This window comes from Thamnophis sirtalis, unplaced genomic scaffold, assembly GCF_051295495.1.
Source record: "Thamnophis sirtalis isolate CommonGarterSnake01/CBP01778 unplaced genomic scaffold, rThaSir2_p1.2 scaffold_1, whole genome shotgun sequence".
In the NCBI taxonomy this organism is placed as follows: Eukaryota; Metazoa; Chordata; class Lepidosauria; order Squamata; family Natricidae; genus Thamnophis; species Thamnophis sirtalis.
The window spans coordinates 40985851-41004228 of record NW_028261381.1 but is presented as its reverse complement, the minus strand read 5'-3'; the positions used below and the strand labels follow the sequence as shown (position 1 = coordinate 41004228).

The 18378-nt window shown below is 39.6% G+C and overlaps 1 protein-coding gene across 1 annotated transcript in view; it reads right to left on the bottom strand.

Annotated features, from left to right (window-relative positions):
- LRP1B (LDL receptor related protein 1B) overlaps positions 1 to 18378 on the bottom strand; it is a 939689-nt gene that overhangs the window by 281639 nt on the left and 639672 nt on the right. Inside the window, exons 10-12 of the mRNA XM_087710921.1 lie at positions 7308 to 7451; positions 5611 to 5847; positions 38 to 218 (exon numbers count right to left, since the gene is read on the bottom strand). Coding sequence (XP_087567047.1) covers positions 38 to 218; positions 5611 to 5847; positions 7308 to 7451 — 562 coding nt within the window. The remainder of the gene's footprint in view (positions 1 to 37; positions 219 to 5610; positions 5848 to 7307; positions 7452 to 18378) is intronic.

The following is an 18378-nucleotide window of genomic DNA, read 5'->3' as shown; positions in this document are numbered from 1 at the left end:
TAGATAAACTGTTATTTAAGATAGAAAGTTTTCATACCCATTAACAGGATCCACCACAATTCCTCGTGGGTGAGACATGCCACCTTCCAGTAGAGTTTTACGGCTCTGAGAAGCTTTCTCTAGCCTGGCAACATTAATTGTTTTCCTGTAACCATCATTTGTCCAAAACAAATTATTTCCAATCCAGTCTATTGCAATACCTTCTACATTATCGAGATCTGTGTAAACAAGCAATATAAATATATAGATATATAATTTTGTGTGCATGTGCACATAAGTGTGTATAATATTAGGTACACTAGTATTCTCAATATAATTCAAGTTATTTATATAATCATAAATAATCATAGTTATTTATAATTATAATTGCTGTCACATTTCACAAAATAATCAATAACAAGATAAAGCTAATACATCCTTTATAGAAGCCTAAGAAAATAGTGGCCATAATCTTAATCTGACTATAATCATAATATTCATGATACCGAATATTTAAAGTGACCAGTTTTAAGGTACAAATAGCTTTGAACTTATTGTCTGCAGTATGACTCTAGGGGCAAGCCTTCGAAGCAAGAAATACCGGTATATGAAAGTGAAAGAGGTTAATGACAGCAATGCTGAATCTAGAACAATTCTTTATAATGGAACCAAGTTGTACTGTTGATAATTTTCTGGAATGGTGTGAATTGCAATGCTATGTATGGATTGCAATGATATGTTTTTTCAACATTTATTTATTTGATTTATATCCAGCCTTTTCTTTGAGGAGTTTAAAATAGCATGAAGAATGATTCAAATACTTTTCTGGCATAGTCTATCTAAAGGCAATGGAGTATCATTAATTATCCCTTACTAGTTTCTTTTATCATGATATAAAATATCCTGGCAATAAAATAATAAGTGACAGAACATATGCATTATAAATGAATAAAAGTCTATGGTAAGTAAATTAACAGTATTTGATGGATAATACCGTGTTAGTGCAAATAATTACATTGATCATATCAGTTGGGGAATAAACCTATGTTTAGTGCAAATAATTACATTGATCATATCAGTTGGGGAATAAATCTATGTTTAGTGCAAATAATTACATTGAACATATCAGTTGGGGAATAAACCTATGTTTAGCTTATCTAAAATAACTATTACATGTATGTATATGTGTATGTACATATATGTATATTGTGTGTTTGTGTGTGCGCGTGCGCATGCGCGCACACGTGAGTATCTATATTTAAAAAAATAAGCAAGACAGGGAATTCATTAAGCCAGCTAGATCATTAGAACAGCCGCTTTTTAGAATATATAACAATTCATCAAACATTTCCAATTAAAATCTATCTATTTTCATCTGTTTCTATATTTTTTTATTGAGTAGCATCAAAGATGACATTTTCAAGAGTAATTAAACATGTTAGGTACTGCAATATATTTAGCAGAAAACCAGCTCACTTTCCAGCATGGATGATTAATTTGTTGTTTTGCTTTTGAACTTTCAAAGAAAATTGTAATATAGACTATGCAACATTATTCTAAAACCAAATTACATATTGAAACTTCATATTCCTCACTCATTGCACATAATTACTTTTCTACTATTTCATCATAACCAAGGACACACTCCTATAGGTTTTAAAGAAGGAAAGAAGTGATGCATTGTAACATTACAATTAAAAACTAAGGAAACTTCTTAGTTCTACTTAGTAAGAGAATATAAATGATATAAGAAGTACTGCAGAAAGAGGAAGGATTATTATTCTCCATATGAAAACATAATTAATATTAAGGAATATAGAAGAAAATTTCTCTTGACAAAGTTTTTGAATGTGAACTGGGAGTGCAAAGTTCCCCAAAATGTTAAGCACACCAGGGTGCCTAATGTCCCTATCCTACTTTCCCCATTTAATTGTACCAATTTTCTGTGTTCTTATTCATGTTTATTCTTATTCCTGTTATCTTGAACATGAGTGACAAACTAAATAAAGAAACAAATAAGAAATATTACAAGGGAAGGGTGGAAACCACATGCATAGAAAAAAAATGCAACAGTTATTCTTGTCCCTAAGTATTTGGTAAAGTACAGGTGAAACTCAAAAAATTAGAATATCGTGCAAAAGTTCATTTATTTCAGTAATGCAACTTAAAATGTGAAACTAATGAGATAGACTCATTACATGCAAAGCAAGATAGTTCAAGCTGTGATTTGTCATAATTGTGATAATTATGGCTTACAGCTCATGAAAACCCCAAATCCACAATCTCAGAAAATTAGAATATTGTGAAAAGGTGCAATATTCTAGGCTCAAGGTGTCCCACTCTAATCAGCTAATTAAGCCGTAACACCTGCAAAGGGTTCCTGAGCCTTTAAATGGTTTGGTTCAATAGGAATCACAATCATGGGAAAGACTGCTGACCTGACAGTTGTGCAGAAAACCATCATTGACACCCTCATAAGGAGGGAAAGCCTCAAAAAGTAATTGCAAAAGAGGTTGGATGTTCCCAAAGTGCTGTATCAAAGCACATTTATGGAAAGTTATGTGGAAGGGAAAAGTGTGGAAGAAAAAGGTGCACAAGCAGCAGGGATGATTGCAGCCTGGAGAGGATTGTCAGGAAAAGGCCATTCAAAAGTGTTGGGGACTTTCACAAGGAGTGGACTGAGGCTGGAGTCAGTGCATCAAGAGCCACCACACACAGACGGATCCTGGACATGTTCTTCAAATGTCATATTCCTCTTGTCAAGCCGCTCCTGAACAACAAACAACGTCAGAAGCATCTTACCTGGGCTAAAGAAAAACAGACCTGGTCTGTTGCTCTGTGGTCCAAAGTCCTCTTTTCTGATGAGAGCTACTTTTGCAGCTCATTTGGAAACAAAGGACCCAGAATATAGAGGAAGAATGGAGAAACACACACTGCAAGATGCTTGAAGTCCAGTGTAAAGTTTCCACAGTCTATGTTTATTTTGGGGAGCCATGTCATCTGCTGGTGTTGGTCCACTGTGCTTCATTAAGTCCAGGGTCAGCGCAGCCATCTACCAGGAGATTTTGGAGCACTTCATGCTTCCTTCCGCAGACGAGCTTTATGGGGATGCTGACTTCATTTTCCAGCAGGACTTGGCATCTGCCCACAGTGCCAAAAGCACTAAAACCTGGTTCAATGACCGTGGGATTACTGTGCTTGATTTGCCAGCAAACTCGCCTGACCTGAACCCCATAGAGAATCTATGGGGCATTGCCAAGAGAAAGATGAGAGACATGAGACCGAACAATGCAGAAGAGCTGAAGGCCGCTATTGAAGCATCCTGGTCTTCCATAGCATTTCAGCAATGCCACAGGCTGATAGCTTCCATGCCACGCTGCATTGAGACAGTAATTGCTGCAAAAGGGGCCCAAGCCAAGTACTGAGTACATATGCATGCTTATACTTTTCAGAGGTCCGATATTGTTCTATGCACAATCCTTGTTTTATATATTGCATGTAATATTCCAATTTTCTGAGATTGTGGATTTGGGCTTTTCATGAGCTCTAAGCAATAATCATCACAATAATGACAAATCATGGCTTGAACTATTTTGCTTTTCCCAAAGGTGCCTTTTTCCAAGAGGCAATTGGACTTTGTTTTTTCTTTGAAGACATTTTGCTTCTCATCCAAGAAGCTTCTTCAGCTCTGAATGGTTGGTGGGGAATGGAAGGATTTATACTCCTTGTAGACAGCTGGTCATTTGCATTCTTTTAGAAATTTTTTAACGCCACCTGGAGGTTTATTCTGTGTCCTCATGGTCACCTGAGTAGTGTAAATTGGTGTAGAGCCTTCTTGGAACTGTTGAAAGGACTGTGTTGTAGATTGGAGATAGACAATGTTGTATCCCTCCCTCTCTGTTGAGAGAGGGATGTTCAATTTTGACATATAGTAGATGAACTCTTTCACCCCTATTTCAAACCAGTGATCCTCTGTCCAAAATATGGACATTGTTGCCTTCAAAAGAGTGGCCTGTGTCTTTTACATGCAGAAGGACTGCTGAATCTAGTCCTGATGTGTTTGTTCTCCTATGTTGTGCCATGCATTTATGAAGTGTTTCATTTTCCCAATGTACAGATCTGCACATGGTCCACTGCATTGTACCGCATATACCATCTTGCTCAGTTTCTGTCTGGGTGTTTCTCCCCAAGGACAAATGCCCTGACATCTGTTGCCCAACTTGTTCTGCAGCCGCTTGCAGTTGGACGTCATGTGACACATTGTGCCGGTGCTGCCACTTGTGGCAGGATGCTGCATGGTGCATTGTGCCGGTGCTGCTGCTTGCAACAGGAGGCCTCATGGCACCTCATGCCAGTGCCATCACTTGTTGCAGGATGCCATGTGCATGCCGCTTGCATTTGCAATGGCACACCACATCACATGGCCACCTGCCATGAGTAGTGGCACTGGCACAACATGCCATGTGGCTTCAGGATGCAAGCACTGGCACCAGCCTGACAAGCCACATAGTACACTGCCACAAGTGGCAGCACCATCAAAATGCAGCATGAGGCATCCTGCCACAAATGGCAGCACTGGCGTGAGACATCACATGGCCTCCTGCCGCAAGCTTCTGCACAGAAGAAGTCAGGCAGAAGCACAACAGGTGTCAGGCCCTGAGCGGCCTGGCTGCAGTGATTCTAAAATAAATAAAGACCTGGTGCCTCTCTTGTAGGGGAAAAAAAAGTATAAGACTGTCTTATTTTCGGGGAAACAACAGTAGGGATATTAAATCTGATACTACTCACTGTTGAATCAGAAGTATTCCAATTTCCATTAAATATTGATTTTCCTTGTTTTATGATAGTTTTGTAATATTTATTTGGCACAATTGAGAAATTATTTTATGATAAATACAATGAAAGGTGTAATAAAACAGAAATATTGAGAAATAATATTAGTACTGCACTTCCTCTTCTCAGGCTAAGCTATGAATGTCCAAATTCAACTATAGACGGGATCAATTGTCTTGAAAATGGCAGAAACCTGACACAGCAAGGCTAAATTAAATCTTAAACTAAAATGGCACAGTTAACTGTTTGAAAGTGCTAGTTCTCCCCTAAACTCATAGCATTTCTGCTTCCTCCTGTCCTTGTCAGGTTCTAAAAGCTTTTTTGTCCTGTGCTTCATGCACTGAACCTGAGCAGATGCTGGTTGTTGGTATAACTTATATCCCTGCCCTTAGAATTGCTGGCCTCTGGCTTTTCTTTCACAGCTGGGAAAGAAGGAAGAAAACTTGATGGTATCATGTAGACTTTGAAATTTCTTCTGAAATTGGTGAAGATGTTTAAATAATTGATTGACTTTGCTTTGGTTAGTACCAAGATATCATTTCTCCTAAGAATATCCTGAAATTATCTCCATTGGTAGTGTATGTTAAAAATGCAGACTATTTTAAATCCCAGCCATCCAGTAATATATAATCAAAACATTCTGGACAACAATGATTCTGCAGTTATGAAAGCGAAATCTTAAACTTTCAGAGTTTTAAAATAAATAAGCAAACTTAACTTAATGCCTATTCTTGAAAATGCTTGAGTGAAAATTTCAGTTTCCAATATTCTATTGAAATCTTTCCATGTATTACTTACCATCCTTCAGGATTGTTTCACGGCCAGAGCCATCAACTTTCTGACGTCCTATCAAGAAACTAGTAGTGTCTGCAAAGTATATGTAATTGGTTTCAGCATGATAATCCAAAGCTCGAGGATTGACCAAATTTTCTATAGGGATCATATGTTCATCAGCTATTTTGGTATTTAGATCCATTCCTTGAATGATGCCTGGACGTCCTTTCCCATAAAACAGGAACAATTCATTCTTTAGTCCTACATAAAAGAGTATTTAAAACTTAAATCACAAATATTTCATAATTTATTTAGACTAAAAATGAAAGCTGCTTTATTTAATGCTAAAACTTTTTGTTTATAATTAAGATCTTACATATTCTGAAGGCATCTAAGCTAAGAATGATTGGTCAATTAAGCCAATTAAATTTGTTAAATTTAATTAAAACAGTTATTTCTGTTACATCTAATTGATTACTGCTTTTTATATCAATATTTCAAAAGTCCAAAAGAACATAAGACTATTGTTAGTGCAAACTGGATTTGTATAATGTTGCATTAAATGGATCTATTGTTTGCTATTAACATGTAATAATAATGTAAAGACACAATTTAATTTTTATTTTTAAATTCAAAAACTGAAGCAGAATATCACAAAGTAATAGACTATAGTTTTTTACCTGAATATATATAAATAAATACTTATATATTCAATTACTGTCTTCATAAACATATTGCAACTTGCAATCGATATTGAAAATACAAGCACCCAGAGCAACTAGTATTTAAAACTTTTTTTTAAATCTATGGATTCAGTTAAAAATTGTAAGTAAAATTTTGGCTATATAACTTGAATTATGGTAGTTTTTGCATAGGTTCACACAGGTTATCAGGATACAAAATGCAAACTTATGATAGGACTCAACAAACATACTATCCTGTAGGAGACAAGAATAACAAGAAATAATGAAATATGTTTCTGCTGCTACAAGGTCCAGTCCATTCATACATACAGATTAACAGAGTTGGAAGGACTCTTTAGGTCATCTAGTTCAACCCATCCGAGCAGGAGACCCTACACTATTTCTGACAGATGGCAGTCCAGTCTCTTCTTGAAAGCTTCCAGTGATGAAGCTCCCACAACTTCTTAAGGCAAGCTATTCCATTGATTGATTGTTAGTATCAGAAAATTTCTCCTTATTTCCAGGTTGAATCTCTCCTTGTTCAATTTCCATCCATTATTCCTTGTCTGGCCTTCAGGTGCTTTGGAAAATAGCTTGATCCCCATCTCTCTGTAGCAGCCCCTCAAACATTAGAACATTGCTATCATGACACTCCTGGTCCTTCTCTTCACTAGACTAGCCATGTCCAGTTCCTGCAACTGTTCATCGTATGTTTTAGCCTCCAGTTCCCTAATCACCTTGGTTGCTCTTCTCTGCACTCTTTCTAGAGTCTCAACATCTTTTTTTTTATAGTGTGGTGACAAAAACTGAGTGCAGTATTCTAGGTGTGATCTTACTAAGGCTTTAGAGAGTGGTATTAGTACCACACTTGATCTTGATTGTATTGCTTTAATATGGTAAGAACATACTGCTGAACACATTCCACTAGCTAACTTTTAGCTCATGCAACTGGTATTATTAATTATTTTATTTAATATAAAGAATTCTACTCCAAACACAAATTCTTTCTGGTAAAGTGTTTGATATCAGAAAACATACTTTTGCATGATCTGCCATCACTTCCCAAGACAAAGCCCATCCGGCAGCGACAAGTCCTGCTTTTATAGCTGCTGCTGAGCAAACAGATGTGTGAACATCTACCTGCCCTTCCATGCTGGTCTAGTTCACATGCATGGCTTCTTACTGGAAGAGATAAAAAGAACAAATTGGAGATTCTTTAAAAAAAATAATGATGATCAAATTCCATAAGGCAAAATATAAACCTGAATGTTTCAATGTCTTATTCATACTCAATGCGAAGTATTTAAACAGTTATTATTTAAAAAATATTACAGAACAATCTTTATTTTATAGGAGGACACAGATATAATTTTGATTTTAAACATACAAAAAGGGAATGCATAAAAATATTATGGTGATAAACTCTGACATTTAGCTTCTATTCTTTTTTTATTCAATATTTTTGAAAAAAAAAAACTTTTACAAATGTTTAGTTCCCACCCCCCACCCTCCCACCCCAAACCTCCCAACCTTCCCCCTCCCCCCGACTTCCCAGAACCAATACAGGGTATAAATATTTAACAAAGAGAATCTAAAGTACAATTTAAGAAAGAAAAAAAATATATGGTGAACAATGTATTTCCATTGAACTCTAGCTCCTCCTTGCTGGACTAAGTCTAGATAACTTATAATTCCTGATCTTCTATTCTTAATCACATTTCTTCATTTATTTCCATGATAGTTTGTATTGAATGAGGTCCTACTTTCTGTTTATCAACCATATAACTGATATGTTTTAAATCAGAAAGAGCTTGGGAGATTGGGGTGTGTAGGTAAGATACTGCTTAGGGAATGGTCAAATTAGAGAGGGCATCACTTCCAGCTACGTAATGGACAAAAAAAGAGATTCAGAAGGGACTCTCCCTAACTTCTCAGGTTTAAAAGAGACCCTGGGAGATTTGCAAGATTCTGTTAAGATAACTTTACAATAAAGTACTGTTAGCCATCTGATCATGTTTCCTGTCTGGTCTGCTTGGGAAGACTAACAATATACATGCATTATAATTTCCGTGTGGCTACTGTTGTTATATCACTTGATTTTTCATGAACCTAAGCATACTTCAAAAATGTTTCATAATTATTTGGAAGAAGTGAATGGGATCATACACAAATGCAAACTCGGCAACTTCTGTAAAAATCTGGAAAAAGATGTTACTGTTTTAAGGAACCATCACGTTCAAGCAATTATTCAAGCAGCAGTGCTATTTTTCTGGGATAAAAGGAATATGGGGAAAAAAAGTCATATGCATTTTAGTGAACAGTAAAAAGATACATGTCTCTGCAAGTTCAAGATCTAGAAACCTTGTTTACAAACCTTTCCCAAAAGTATGTAGCCCTAACATGTACATATTTCAGGGGTTTTTTAATTGTTGCATTAATGCAAAAGAAGAGACTATTGTTTTAATTGTTTAACAGCAGTCATAACAATATTAAACGTGTATTAAAAAGACGATAGCAATGATAATAGTTAAAATAGTACATGAAGTCAAAAATTACATCTGCACTATGATTTGAGAGAAAGGACGAAGGGGAAAAACATAACAAAAGGGTAAGAAAAATCTTCCTAAAAAGAATTGTAAACTTAGAATTTAGTTATTGATACCAACCAAACTTTTGGGATAACTTGGAGTGGAGCAGCTGTGCAAGCAAAGCCACCATTGCTACTGAGTAGCAAATTGCTATCCTATTGCTTCAGGGGGGGGAAATCACCCTAATTTTCTTCAGCTTTTATCAGTTCTTGTGCCCTTATAGGATTGGGGTTACTGAAGAAAGTGAATAAATTGGAAGGTAGTTGGAAGGTTACAGATTACAGATTAGGAAGAACTGAAGATATCTGCTGCATTCTTAATCATGTCAAGACACTCATTAAAAAACATTAAAAAGACACTGAGAAATTCTATTATATGTCATAGAGAGATCAAGTTACATGACTGGACCTTGCACTCCATCTAATTTAAAGGGGGGAATGAATTCTAATGAAAAACCAACACTGAGAATTTGGTAGCACAGATCTTTGCATGATTTCTCAAACTTTTACATCAGAAAATGAAGTTTGCACAGTTTGATATTTGACGTAAATCTCATCCTAAGCCCAAATTTAAACCTTTTAGTAGCCAAATTTGATTTGGCTGGAAGTAGGCTAGTTTTTGAATGGAGAAGGATAGCATGATTCTTAGTAGCCTAAGACATGAAATTAATATATTATGATGAATATACATTATAATTCTGGTTCTAAAAAAGAAGACAGGGAACCAATTTTGCTTTTACTAATGGAAAAAATGGCTGAATTTGTTAACTTTTCGTGCAACATTTTATGCACCAACAATTTATAATCCCATTATTTTTTTTAATTAGGACTAGACACTTCTAATAAGGAAAACAACTTTGAAGTGAAGGAGTTAGTTAATGATATGTGGAGGCTTGCTCAAATGTAATGAAAATAAATTCTTAGGAACTTGTCCAAAGAAGACCACAACTTTCCACTTTTCACAATTAATTACTACTAAGTTTGCAATCCAATCAGTCATAAAGAAAACCACTATTAACATCATAAGTAATAACATTTCCTTTCAAATATGTTCATATTCTGATTGGAACAAAGCACCTTCTTCTCAGCTCTGAGACCCAAATGTCACCAAAACAACATCTTTTTTTTTCCAACAAAAAAATTGATTTGTTTTTTCCAGATGCTCTGATAATCCATCAAACTGGCTAGTTAATGGCAGATCCACCAAGTAGGTGAAATTATTTAAATAGATTAGTACTCAATTTCAATCCTCACTTGCCGATGGTGTTGTGAATTGATTTTTGTTAGATGGGTAGCTATACAGATATGCAAAATACATAAATTAAAAAAGAGAAATCAGGTCTATAATTACCATAATAGAAAGAAATGTATTAAAAGACTGTGCAGACTTTAGAAAGTTAAAACCGATACAATAGAGAAAGATAATGAGCAAATAGATAAAAATAAAAATTAAGGACTGCAGAGCGATTTTAAAATAATAAAGTTCAAAGAAATAGTGTTTATATTAGTAAATAAGTGCATATTTGAAATGGAATAAATTCTGAATTTGAAAAGAAAAACGGATTTTTGTGGAAAGGGATGTACTGTATTTTTCAGAGTATAAAATGCACCGGAGTGTAAGATACACCTCAGTTTGGGGAGAGGAAAATAGGGGAAAAAATCTGCCTACCAGATATTCATCTGGCTAGCATCCTTAGTCTGGTCAGCTTCAGCACATAGGTTTGCTGGTTTTGAGCAAACGCTTGCACGCTTTTTATCCCCTGGTTGGGGGATAAAAGATAGCATCTAAAGCACAGCTGATTGTCAGAGAGAGAAGCAATGAGAAACCCAGGGGAAGCCTGAAAGATCGCTTCATTTGCTAGCACCTCTTAGGGCTAAAAAAAGCTTCTAAACACACTTGATTGTAGCAGGGAGGAACAATGAGAAAAGCAGGCAAAGCATGGAAGATCACTCGTTAGCGCCTCTTTAGGGCTGAAAAAAAGCTTCCAAAAAGCTACATTCGGAGTACAGGTGAAACTTGAAAAATTAGAATATCATGCAAAAGTTCATTATTTCAGTAATGCAACTTAAAAGGTGAAACTAATATATTAGATAGACTCATTACAGGCAAAGCAAGATAGTTCAAGCTGTGATTTGTCATAATTGTGATGATTATGGCTTACAGCTCATAAAAACCCCAAATCCACAATCTCAGAAAATTAAAATATTGTGAAAAGGTGAAATATTCTAGGCTCAAAGTGTCTCACTCTAATCAGCTAATTAAGCCATAACACCTGCAAAGGGTTCCCGAGCCTTTAAATGGTTTTTCAGTTTGGTTCAGTAGGAATCACAATCATGGGAAAGACTGCTGACCTGACAGTTGTGCAGAAAACCATCATTGACACCCTCATAAGGAGGGAAAGCCTCAAAAAGTAATTGCAAAAGAGGTTGGATGTTCCCAAAGTGCTGTATCAAAGCACATTTATGGAAAGTTATGTGGAAGGGAAAAGTGTGGAAGAAAAAGGTGCACAAGCAGCAGGGATGATTGCAGCCTGGAGAGGATTGTCAGGAAAAGGCCATTCAAAAGTGTTGGGGACTTTCACAAGGAGTGGACTGAGGCTGGAGTCAGTGCATCAAGAGCCACAGACGGATCCTGGACATGGGCTTCAAATGTCGTAGTGCTCTTGTCAAGCCGCTCCTGAACAACAAACAACGTCAGAAGCATCTTACCTGGCTAAAGAAAAACAGACCGGGTCTGTTGCTCCATGGTCCAAAGTCCTATTTTCTGATATGAGCAACTTTTGCATCTCTTTTGGAAACAAAGGACCCAGAATATAGAGGAAGAATGGAGAGGCACACACTGCAAGATGCTTGAAGTCCAGTGTAAAGTTTCCACAGTCTATGTTTATTTTGGGGAGCCATGTCATCTGCTGGTGTTGGTCCACTGTGCTTCATTAAGTCCAAGGTTAGCGCAGCCATCTAACTGGAGATTTTGTAGCACTTCATGCTTCCTTCTGTAGACGAGCTTTATGGGGATGCTGACCTCTTTTTCCAGCAGGACTTGGCATCTGCCCACAGTGCCAAAAGCACCAAAACTTGGTTCAATGGCCGTGGGATTACAGTGCTTGATTGGCCAGCAAACTCGCCTGACCTGAACCCCATAGAGAACCTATGGAGCATTGCCAAAAGAAAGATGAGAGACATGAGACTGAACAATGCAGAAAAGCTGAAGGCCGCTATTGAAGCATCCTGGTCTTCCATAATACATCAGCAATGCCACAGGCTGATAGCTTCCATGCCACGCTGCATTGAGGCAGTAATTGCTGCAAAAGGGGCCCAAGCCAAGTACTGAGTACATATGCATGCTTATACTTTTCAGAGGTCTGATATTGTTCTATGCACAATCCTTGTTTTATAGATTGCATGTAATATTCCAATTTTCTGAGATTGTGGATTTGGGCTTTTCATGAGCTCTAAGCAATAATCATCACAATAATGACAAATCACAGCTTGAACAATTTTACTTTGCATGTAATGAGTCAATCTCATATATTAGTTTCACCTTTTAAGTTGCATTACTGAAATAATGAACTTTTGCATGATATTCTAATTTTTCGAGTTTCACCTCTATAAGATGCACCCAATTTTTCAGCCTCTTTTTGTGGGGGAAAAGTGCATCTTATGCTCTGAAAAATATGGTATCCTGTCAATATATCCACAACAAAGATGTGTGTATAAATGAAGCATAAATCTGACCAAGGAAAAGTTAATTTAGGAAAAATAAAAATAGCAATATTAAAAACAAGGGCTGATAAATCATAATAAAAGTGGGTATTTAATATTCCAAGAAGCATATGCCTGAATGTAATGCAAATTACAGTAATCTATGTAATTTTTTGCAACACAATTGTAAATGTTTGCTAAAAATGGACTTTCCACCATTAAAAAAGAGTATCATTTAATATTAAAAGGAAAGAACAATGCAGCTAAATTGCTGGAACTTATGCAACTTAGAGCAAAGAAAATGCATGCATAATAATAATAAAAAGCAATCCTGCAAAATGGTTTGGACATATAGATGTTCTCTGAATAAAAATAAATAAATGACGAGGATTTAACAATTAGATTGAAATTTGTTACCTGAAGAAACAAATAGAATTGAAGTGTAACTCTTTTCTCAAACGAAACAGTTTTCTAAAGATTGAATTAAAACAGCCCTTAGAGTAAGGTGACCAGATTTTCAGATTGGTAAAGATGGACACCATTGACCAGGGGTGGGGGTGGGGGCTTGATTAAAAATTTTATTTTTTGTCAAAAGGTCACCCGAGGACACTGAAACCAGCATAAATACGAATCTGTTGCCAAACAAAATTTTGATCACATGACCATGAGGATGCTGCAACGGTCGCTAAGTGTGAAAAATGGTCGCAACGGTCGCTAAGTGTGAAAAATGGTCTTCAGTCACTTTTTTCAATGCCATTGTAACTTTGGTCACTAAATGTTTTCCCCCTCCTCGAGACTCCTCACTTCTTCCTTCATTCCTCTTGCTTATTTACCTTCACATTATCTGTCTTCTGCTCTTTCCCTCTGTTCCTTCCTTTCTCCTTCCATCCTCTCTTCTTTCCTCACTCACTCCCTTCCTCCTTTTTTCTCTTCCTTCCTCCTTCCATTCTTTCAGCTTCATTTCTTTTGCCTATCTACCTTCTCTGTCTTTCTGCTCTTTCCATTTCTCTCTTCCTCTTCACTTCTGTTCCTTCCTTCTTCCCTCCTTTCCTATTTCTTCCTTCTTCCTTCCTTCTGCCTATCTACCTTCACCTTCTCTGTCTTTCTGCTCTTTCCCTGTCTTCCCCTTTTCTCCCTCCCTCCCTTCTTTCCTTTCTAGTTCCATCTTTTCTTCTTTCCTCTCTCCCTCTTTTTCTTTTTTCCTTCCTTCCTCCTTCCTCTTGCCTATCAACTTCATACTTTTTGTCTTTCTGCTCTTTCCCTCTCTTCCCCTTTTCTTCCTACCTCCTTCCCTCTTTTCTCCCTCCCTTCTTCTTTTTCTTCCTTTCTTCTTCCATCTTCCTCCTTCTCCTTCCATTCTTTCTCCTTCCATCCATCTTTTCTCCTTCCATCTTCTCCCCCCCTCCCTTCTTCTTTTCCTTCCCCCCTCCCTCCTTCCTTCCTCTCCTTCCATTTCTCGCACACAGGAAGGGGAGGGGGGATTTCTAGTCGCTTTCACAGCATAATTTCTTTATCTAACTTTTAAAAAACAGTGTGCAAATCAAATGAGATTTCGTAACCTGCGAAGCACCAAGTTATTATCTTCTGTTGTTGTTACAAATTCGCAGCTACTCCATTCTTTCCGATAGGGAACTGCATTTCCCAAGATGCTTCAGGTCCTCAAAGCGCTGAACGCGGTTTTGCAATTGACTCCAGCGAGGCCCGGTAGCCGCCGGCTGGGGTGGCTGTCAGGGCGCTGCGGAGCGGACGCGCCGTTTGTTACTGCTTCCAGCAATTGAGATGGACGAGGGAAGCTACTGAAATGGCTGCTGGCCGCTGGAGAGCGAGGCAGCTGCCGGCCGTTTCACCTCGTGCAGAGAACTTCCACTTGGTCCCAGGGCTTCTGCCGGGCAGCACAAGCCCCGGAACCGAGTGGAAGTTCTCTGCGCGACTGAAACGGACGCCACGGCAGGAGAGCAAGGCGGCAGCATGCCGTTTCACCTCGTGCAGAGAACTTCCACTCGGTCCCGGGGCTTCTGCCGGGCAGCGGCAGCCCCAGAAGCAAGTGGAAGTTCTCTGCGGGACTGAAACGGACGCCACGGCAGGAGAGCGAGGCGGCGGCGTGCCGTTTCACATCGCGCATTGAACTTCCACTCGGTCCCAGGGCTTCTGCCGGGTGGTGGCAGCCCCGGAAGTGAGTGGAAGTTCTCTGCGTGACTGAAACGGATGCCGCGGCAGGAGAGCGAGGCGGCGGCGTGCCGTTTCACCTCGCACAGAGAACTTCCACTCGGTTCCGGGGCTTTTGCCGGGCGGCAGCAGCCCCGGAAGCGAGTGGAATTTCTCTGCACGACTGAAACGGCCGCCGCCGCAGGAGAGCCGCAGGGGAGGTCGGCGGGACGCGACCACACCTCGCGGACTTGCAGTGTGGTTGCTGGGAACCACGCAGCACAGGCGCCGCCACGCCGGCAGAAGCTCCGTGAGTCCGTGACCGAGTGGAAGTTCTCTGTGCGAGCGGCGGCGGCTGTTTCACTCATGCAGAGAACTTCCACTCGTTCATGGAGATTCTGCCGCCTGTGGCGGCACAGCACAGGGGCTGGCTGTGATGCGAGGAGATGAAATGAACTCCGCAAAGGGGGAGAAGGAGGAGAGGAGGGCTGTCTCCTCCCCCCAGCACCTCCCGATTCCCACTAGTACCAATCCATAACATGATTACTCACCAGTGAGTAAGCGCAGCTGCAACCCCAAAAGATGAAATGAAATGGAGACTCGCGCAGGCGTGCTCAGCTAAGCAGAGTCCAGCCATTCAGTGAGTGGGTTGGGATGGAAAATTTTCAGCACGCGGCGTGTTGAAAATTTTCCATCCCAGCCAGCTCACTGATTGGATGGAGTCCAGGCCAATCCAATCAGTGAGCGGCCGGCTGGGCTGGCTTAAATTTGTAGGACAAAACGGAACGATGAGCCAGCCCAGCGAGCTAGCAGCTGATTGGCGGGGGAGTGCAGCGGCGGCTGTTTTTCACCTCGCGCAGAGAACTTCCACTCGGTCCCAGAGCTTCTGCCACCCATGGCGGCCCCTGTGCTGTGCCGCCACGGGCGGCAGAAGCTCCGTGACCGAGTGGAAGTTCTCTGCGTGAGGTGAACAGCCGCCGCAGGGGTGGGCGGCGGGATGCGACCACGCCTCGCGGACTCGTGGAATGGTCGCTGGAACCATGCAGCACAGGTGCCGCCACACCGGCAGAAGCTCCGTGAGTCCGTGACTGAGTGGAAGTTCTCTGCGTGAGCGGCGGTGGCTGTTTCACTCGCACAGAGAACTTCCACTCGGTTCCGGAGTTTCTGCCACCCGTGGCGGCGCAGCACAGGGGCTGGCTGTGACGCGAGGAGGTGAAATGAACTCCGCAAAGGGGGAGAAGGAGGAGAGGAGGGCTGTCTCCTCCCCCCAGCGCCTCCCAATTCCCACCGGTACCAATCCATAACATGATTACTTACCAGTGAGTAAGCGCAGCTGCAACCTCAAAAGATGAAATGAAATGGAGACTCGCGCAGGCGTGGTCAGCTAAGTGGAGTCCAGCCAATCAGTGAGCTGGTAGGGATGGAAAATTTTCAGCACGCCGCGTGCTGAAAATTTTCCATCCCAGCCAGCTCACTGATTGGCTGGAGTCCAGGCCAATCCAATCAGTGAGCGGCAGGCTGGGCTGGCTTAAATTTGTAGGATAGAACGGAATGATGAGCCAGCCCAGCAAGGTAGCAGCTGATGGGCGGGGGAGCAAGGGAGCTGCGAATGCCAAAAAAGCATGTTTTTTTAAGAACAGCGCGGGACGCGGGAAAATTTTTGAAAAGGCGTGCCTGTCCCACCAAATGTGGGACGTCTGGTCACCCTACCTTAGAGCTTTTTTTTTTAAACCTTTGTTTTCCTATGCCACTAAAAGAACAGTAAAAGCTACTTGGTTTAACATTAATAGACTGTCCCTCAAAGTATATACTTGCACCTATATCTTCACAAATAAAACTATACTATTTGAGAAATTTAGACTATGAATTTACTTATGCAAAAAAAAGGAAACTCTGACAGAAAAATAAAGAGATTTAGGTGTGCGTGGAGGAAAAATTTGCAACCAGGAGTTTGAAAAATACATGAATAATAAGGCATAAAACATGAAGATGCACACATTAAGTTATATTCCTGAGCAAAAAAAAAATGGTTGCAGAAAGAAAACATCAAAGCCTACTGAGGTTAGCTGATACAGAGTTATTTGACTATTGGGGAGGGGAGGGGGGAGAGAAAAGAAAAAAATAGCACAGATACAGCTCTGTGAACTGTCTACCAATGCAAACTAGAAATAAAATCTACATGAGTTATAGAATGGGGGAGCAACTCAAATATATCACACCTAAAATTATTTGGATGAAAAGCTAAACATATATTCCTAAAGAAGAAAGTAAATTGTAGAACTCAATTAGAAATAGTCCTGGACTGTCAAATAGAAACAAACAGGTGCAAGGTTTTGGATTTAAAAACCAAAGAAGTAAAAAAAAAAGCTTTTAACAAATAAAACAGGATATCCCCAGAGACCAGTATTATTTAAATACAAATGAAAGCTTAGTTTTAACAGTAGCATCTAAGGAGGAGGAGGACACTCAGATGGAATTACTGGAAAAAAACCCTGAGAAAACCAAAAGAAAAAAAATAGTGTCTGATTCAGAACTGGCTGGTGACACATAGTTACATCTGTAGCTTAGAATTAACATTTCAAAAATCTAAGAAAAGAATCCATGTTCTGCTTCTCAGTTACAGACAAGAGATAATCTAAAAGAATCTGCTACTCAGCTACAGTGAGGAATATTACTCCAATTCATGGAAAGAAGTAAAGTGACTGTCAACAGCAAAGTTACATAGAGGGAAGCTGCATGACAAGAAATAAAATCCTTGCAAAAAACAACAACAACCCACCCCCAAAATATGGATACTAAATGAACTACCAAAGGGTAAGAAAATCACACGGTCTAAAGTGGGTTTTCAAAACAAATGCCTATGCAAATGTCCAATCCCACAAAACTAGATCAGGACTGTGCCAAAGGTGCTTTTTCAAGAGGCAACTGGACTTTCTGGGAGGTTTTTTGAAGACATTTTGCTTCTCATCCAATAAGCTTCTTTAGCTCTGAAGCTTCTTGGATGAGAAGCAAAACACCTTCAAGTAAAAACCAGAAAGTCCAATTGCCGCTTGAAAAAGCACCTTTGGGACAACCATGACCTGGATGACTGAGAATCTCCATAGACATTTAGATTAGGACTTCACACAAAAATCCAAAGTGGCAACAAGTGTCAACCACCCAGTTTCAAAAAGCTACAGAAATAAAACTGTAGTGCATATTACAGAAATTCAAATATCAGTGAAATCTAGCAGCTGAAATATGATCTGATAAACTAAATCAAATGGTGCAGAACATGGGTTTTTGAACAGGGAAATTTTAAGTCCTTTAGGTCATGGGTCCAGGTTATCTAAGAAACTGTCTCACTCCTATGGGATTGGCCTACCCCACTCATTCTGGCAGAAGGGAATACTCTACATCCCATCGTCCAAGGAATGGCAGCTTGCAATGTCCAGGAGAAGAGCCTTTTCTGCTGTGGCTCCTTCCCTTTGAAATGTCATGCCACTCAAGGTGAGATCAGGCCCCAGAAGAGCCTGAAAACTTAGTTTTGCCAACTGGTTTGGTGCCCCGATGGAGGCAACTCAGTCTAGTAGATTAGTAGAAGAACCTACCTACACCCCATCTATGCATTGCTTCTTTTTAGATAATATTAATGTAATGTTTTAACTTTTAATACTCAATGGTTTGATGTTTAAT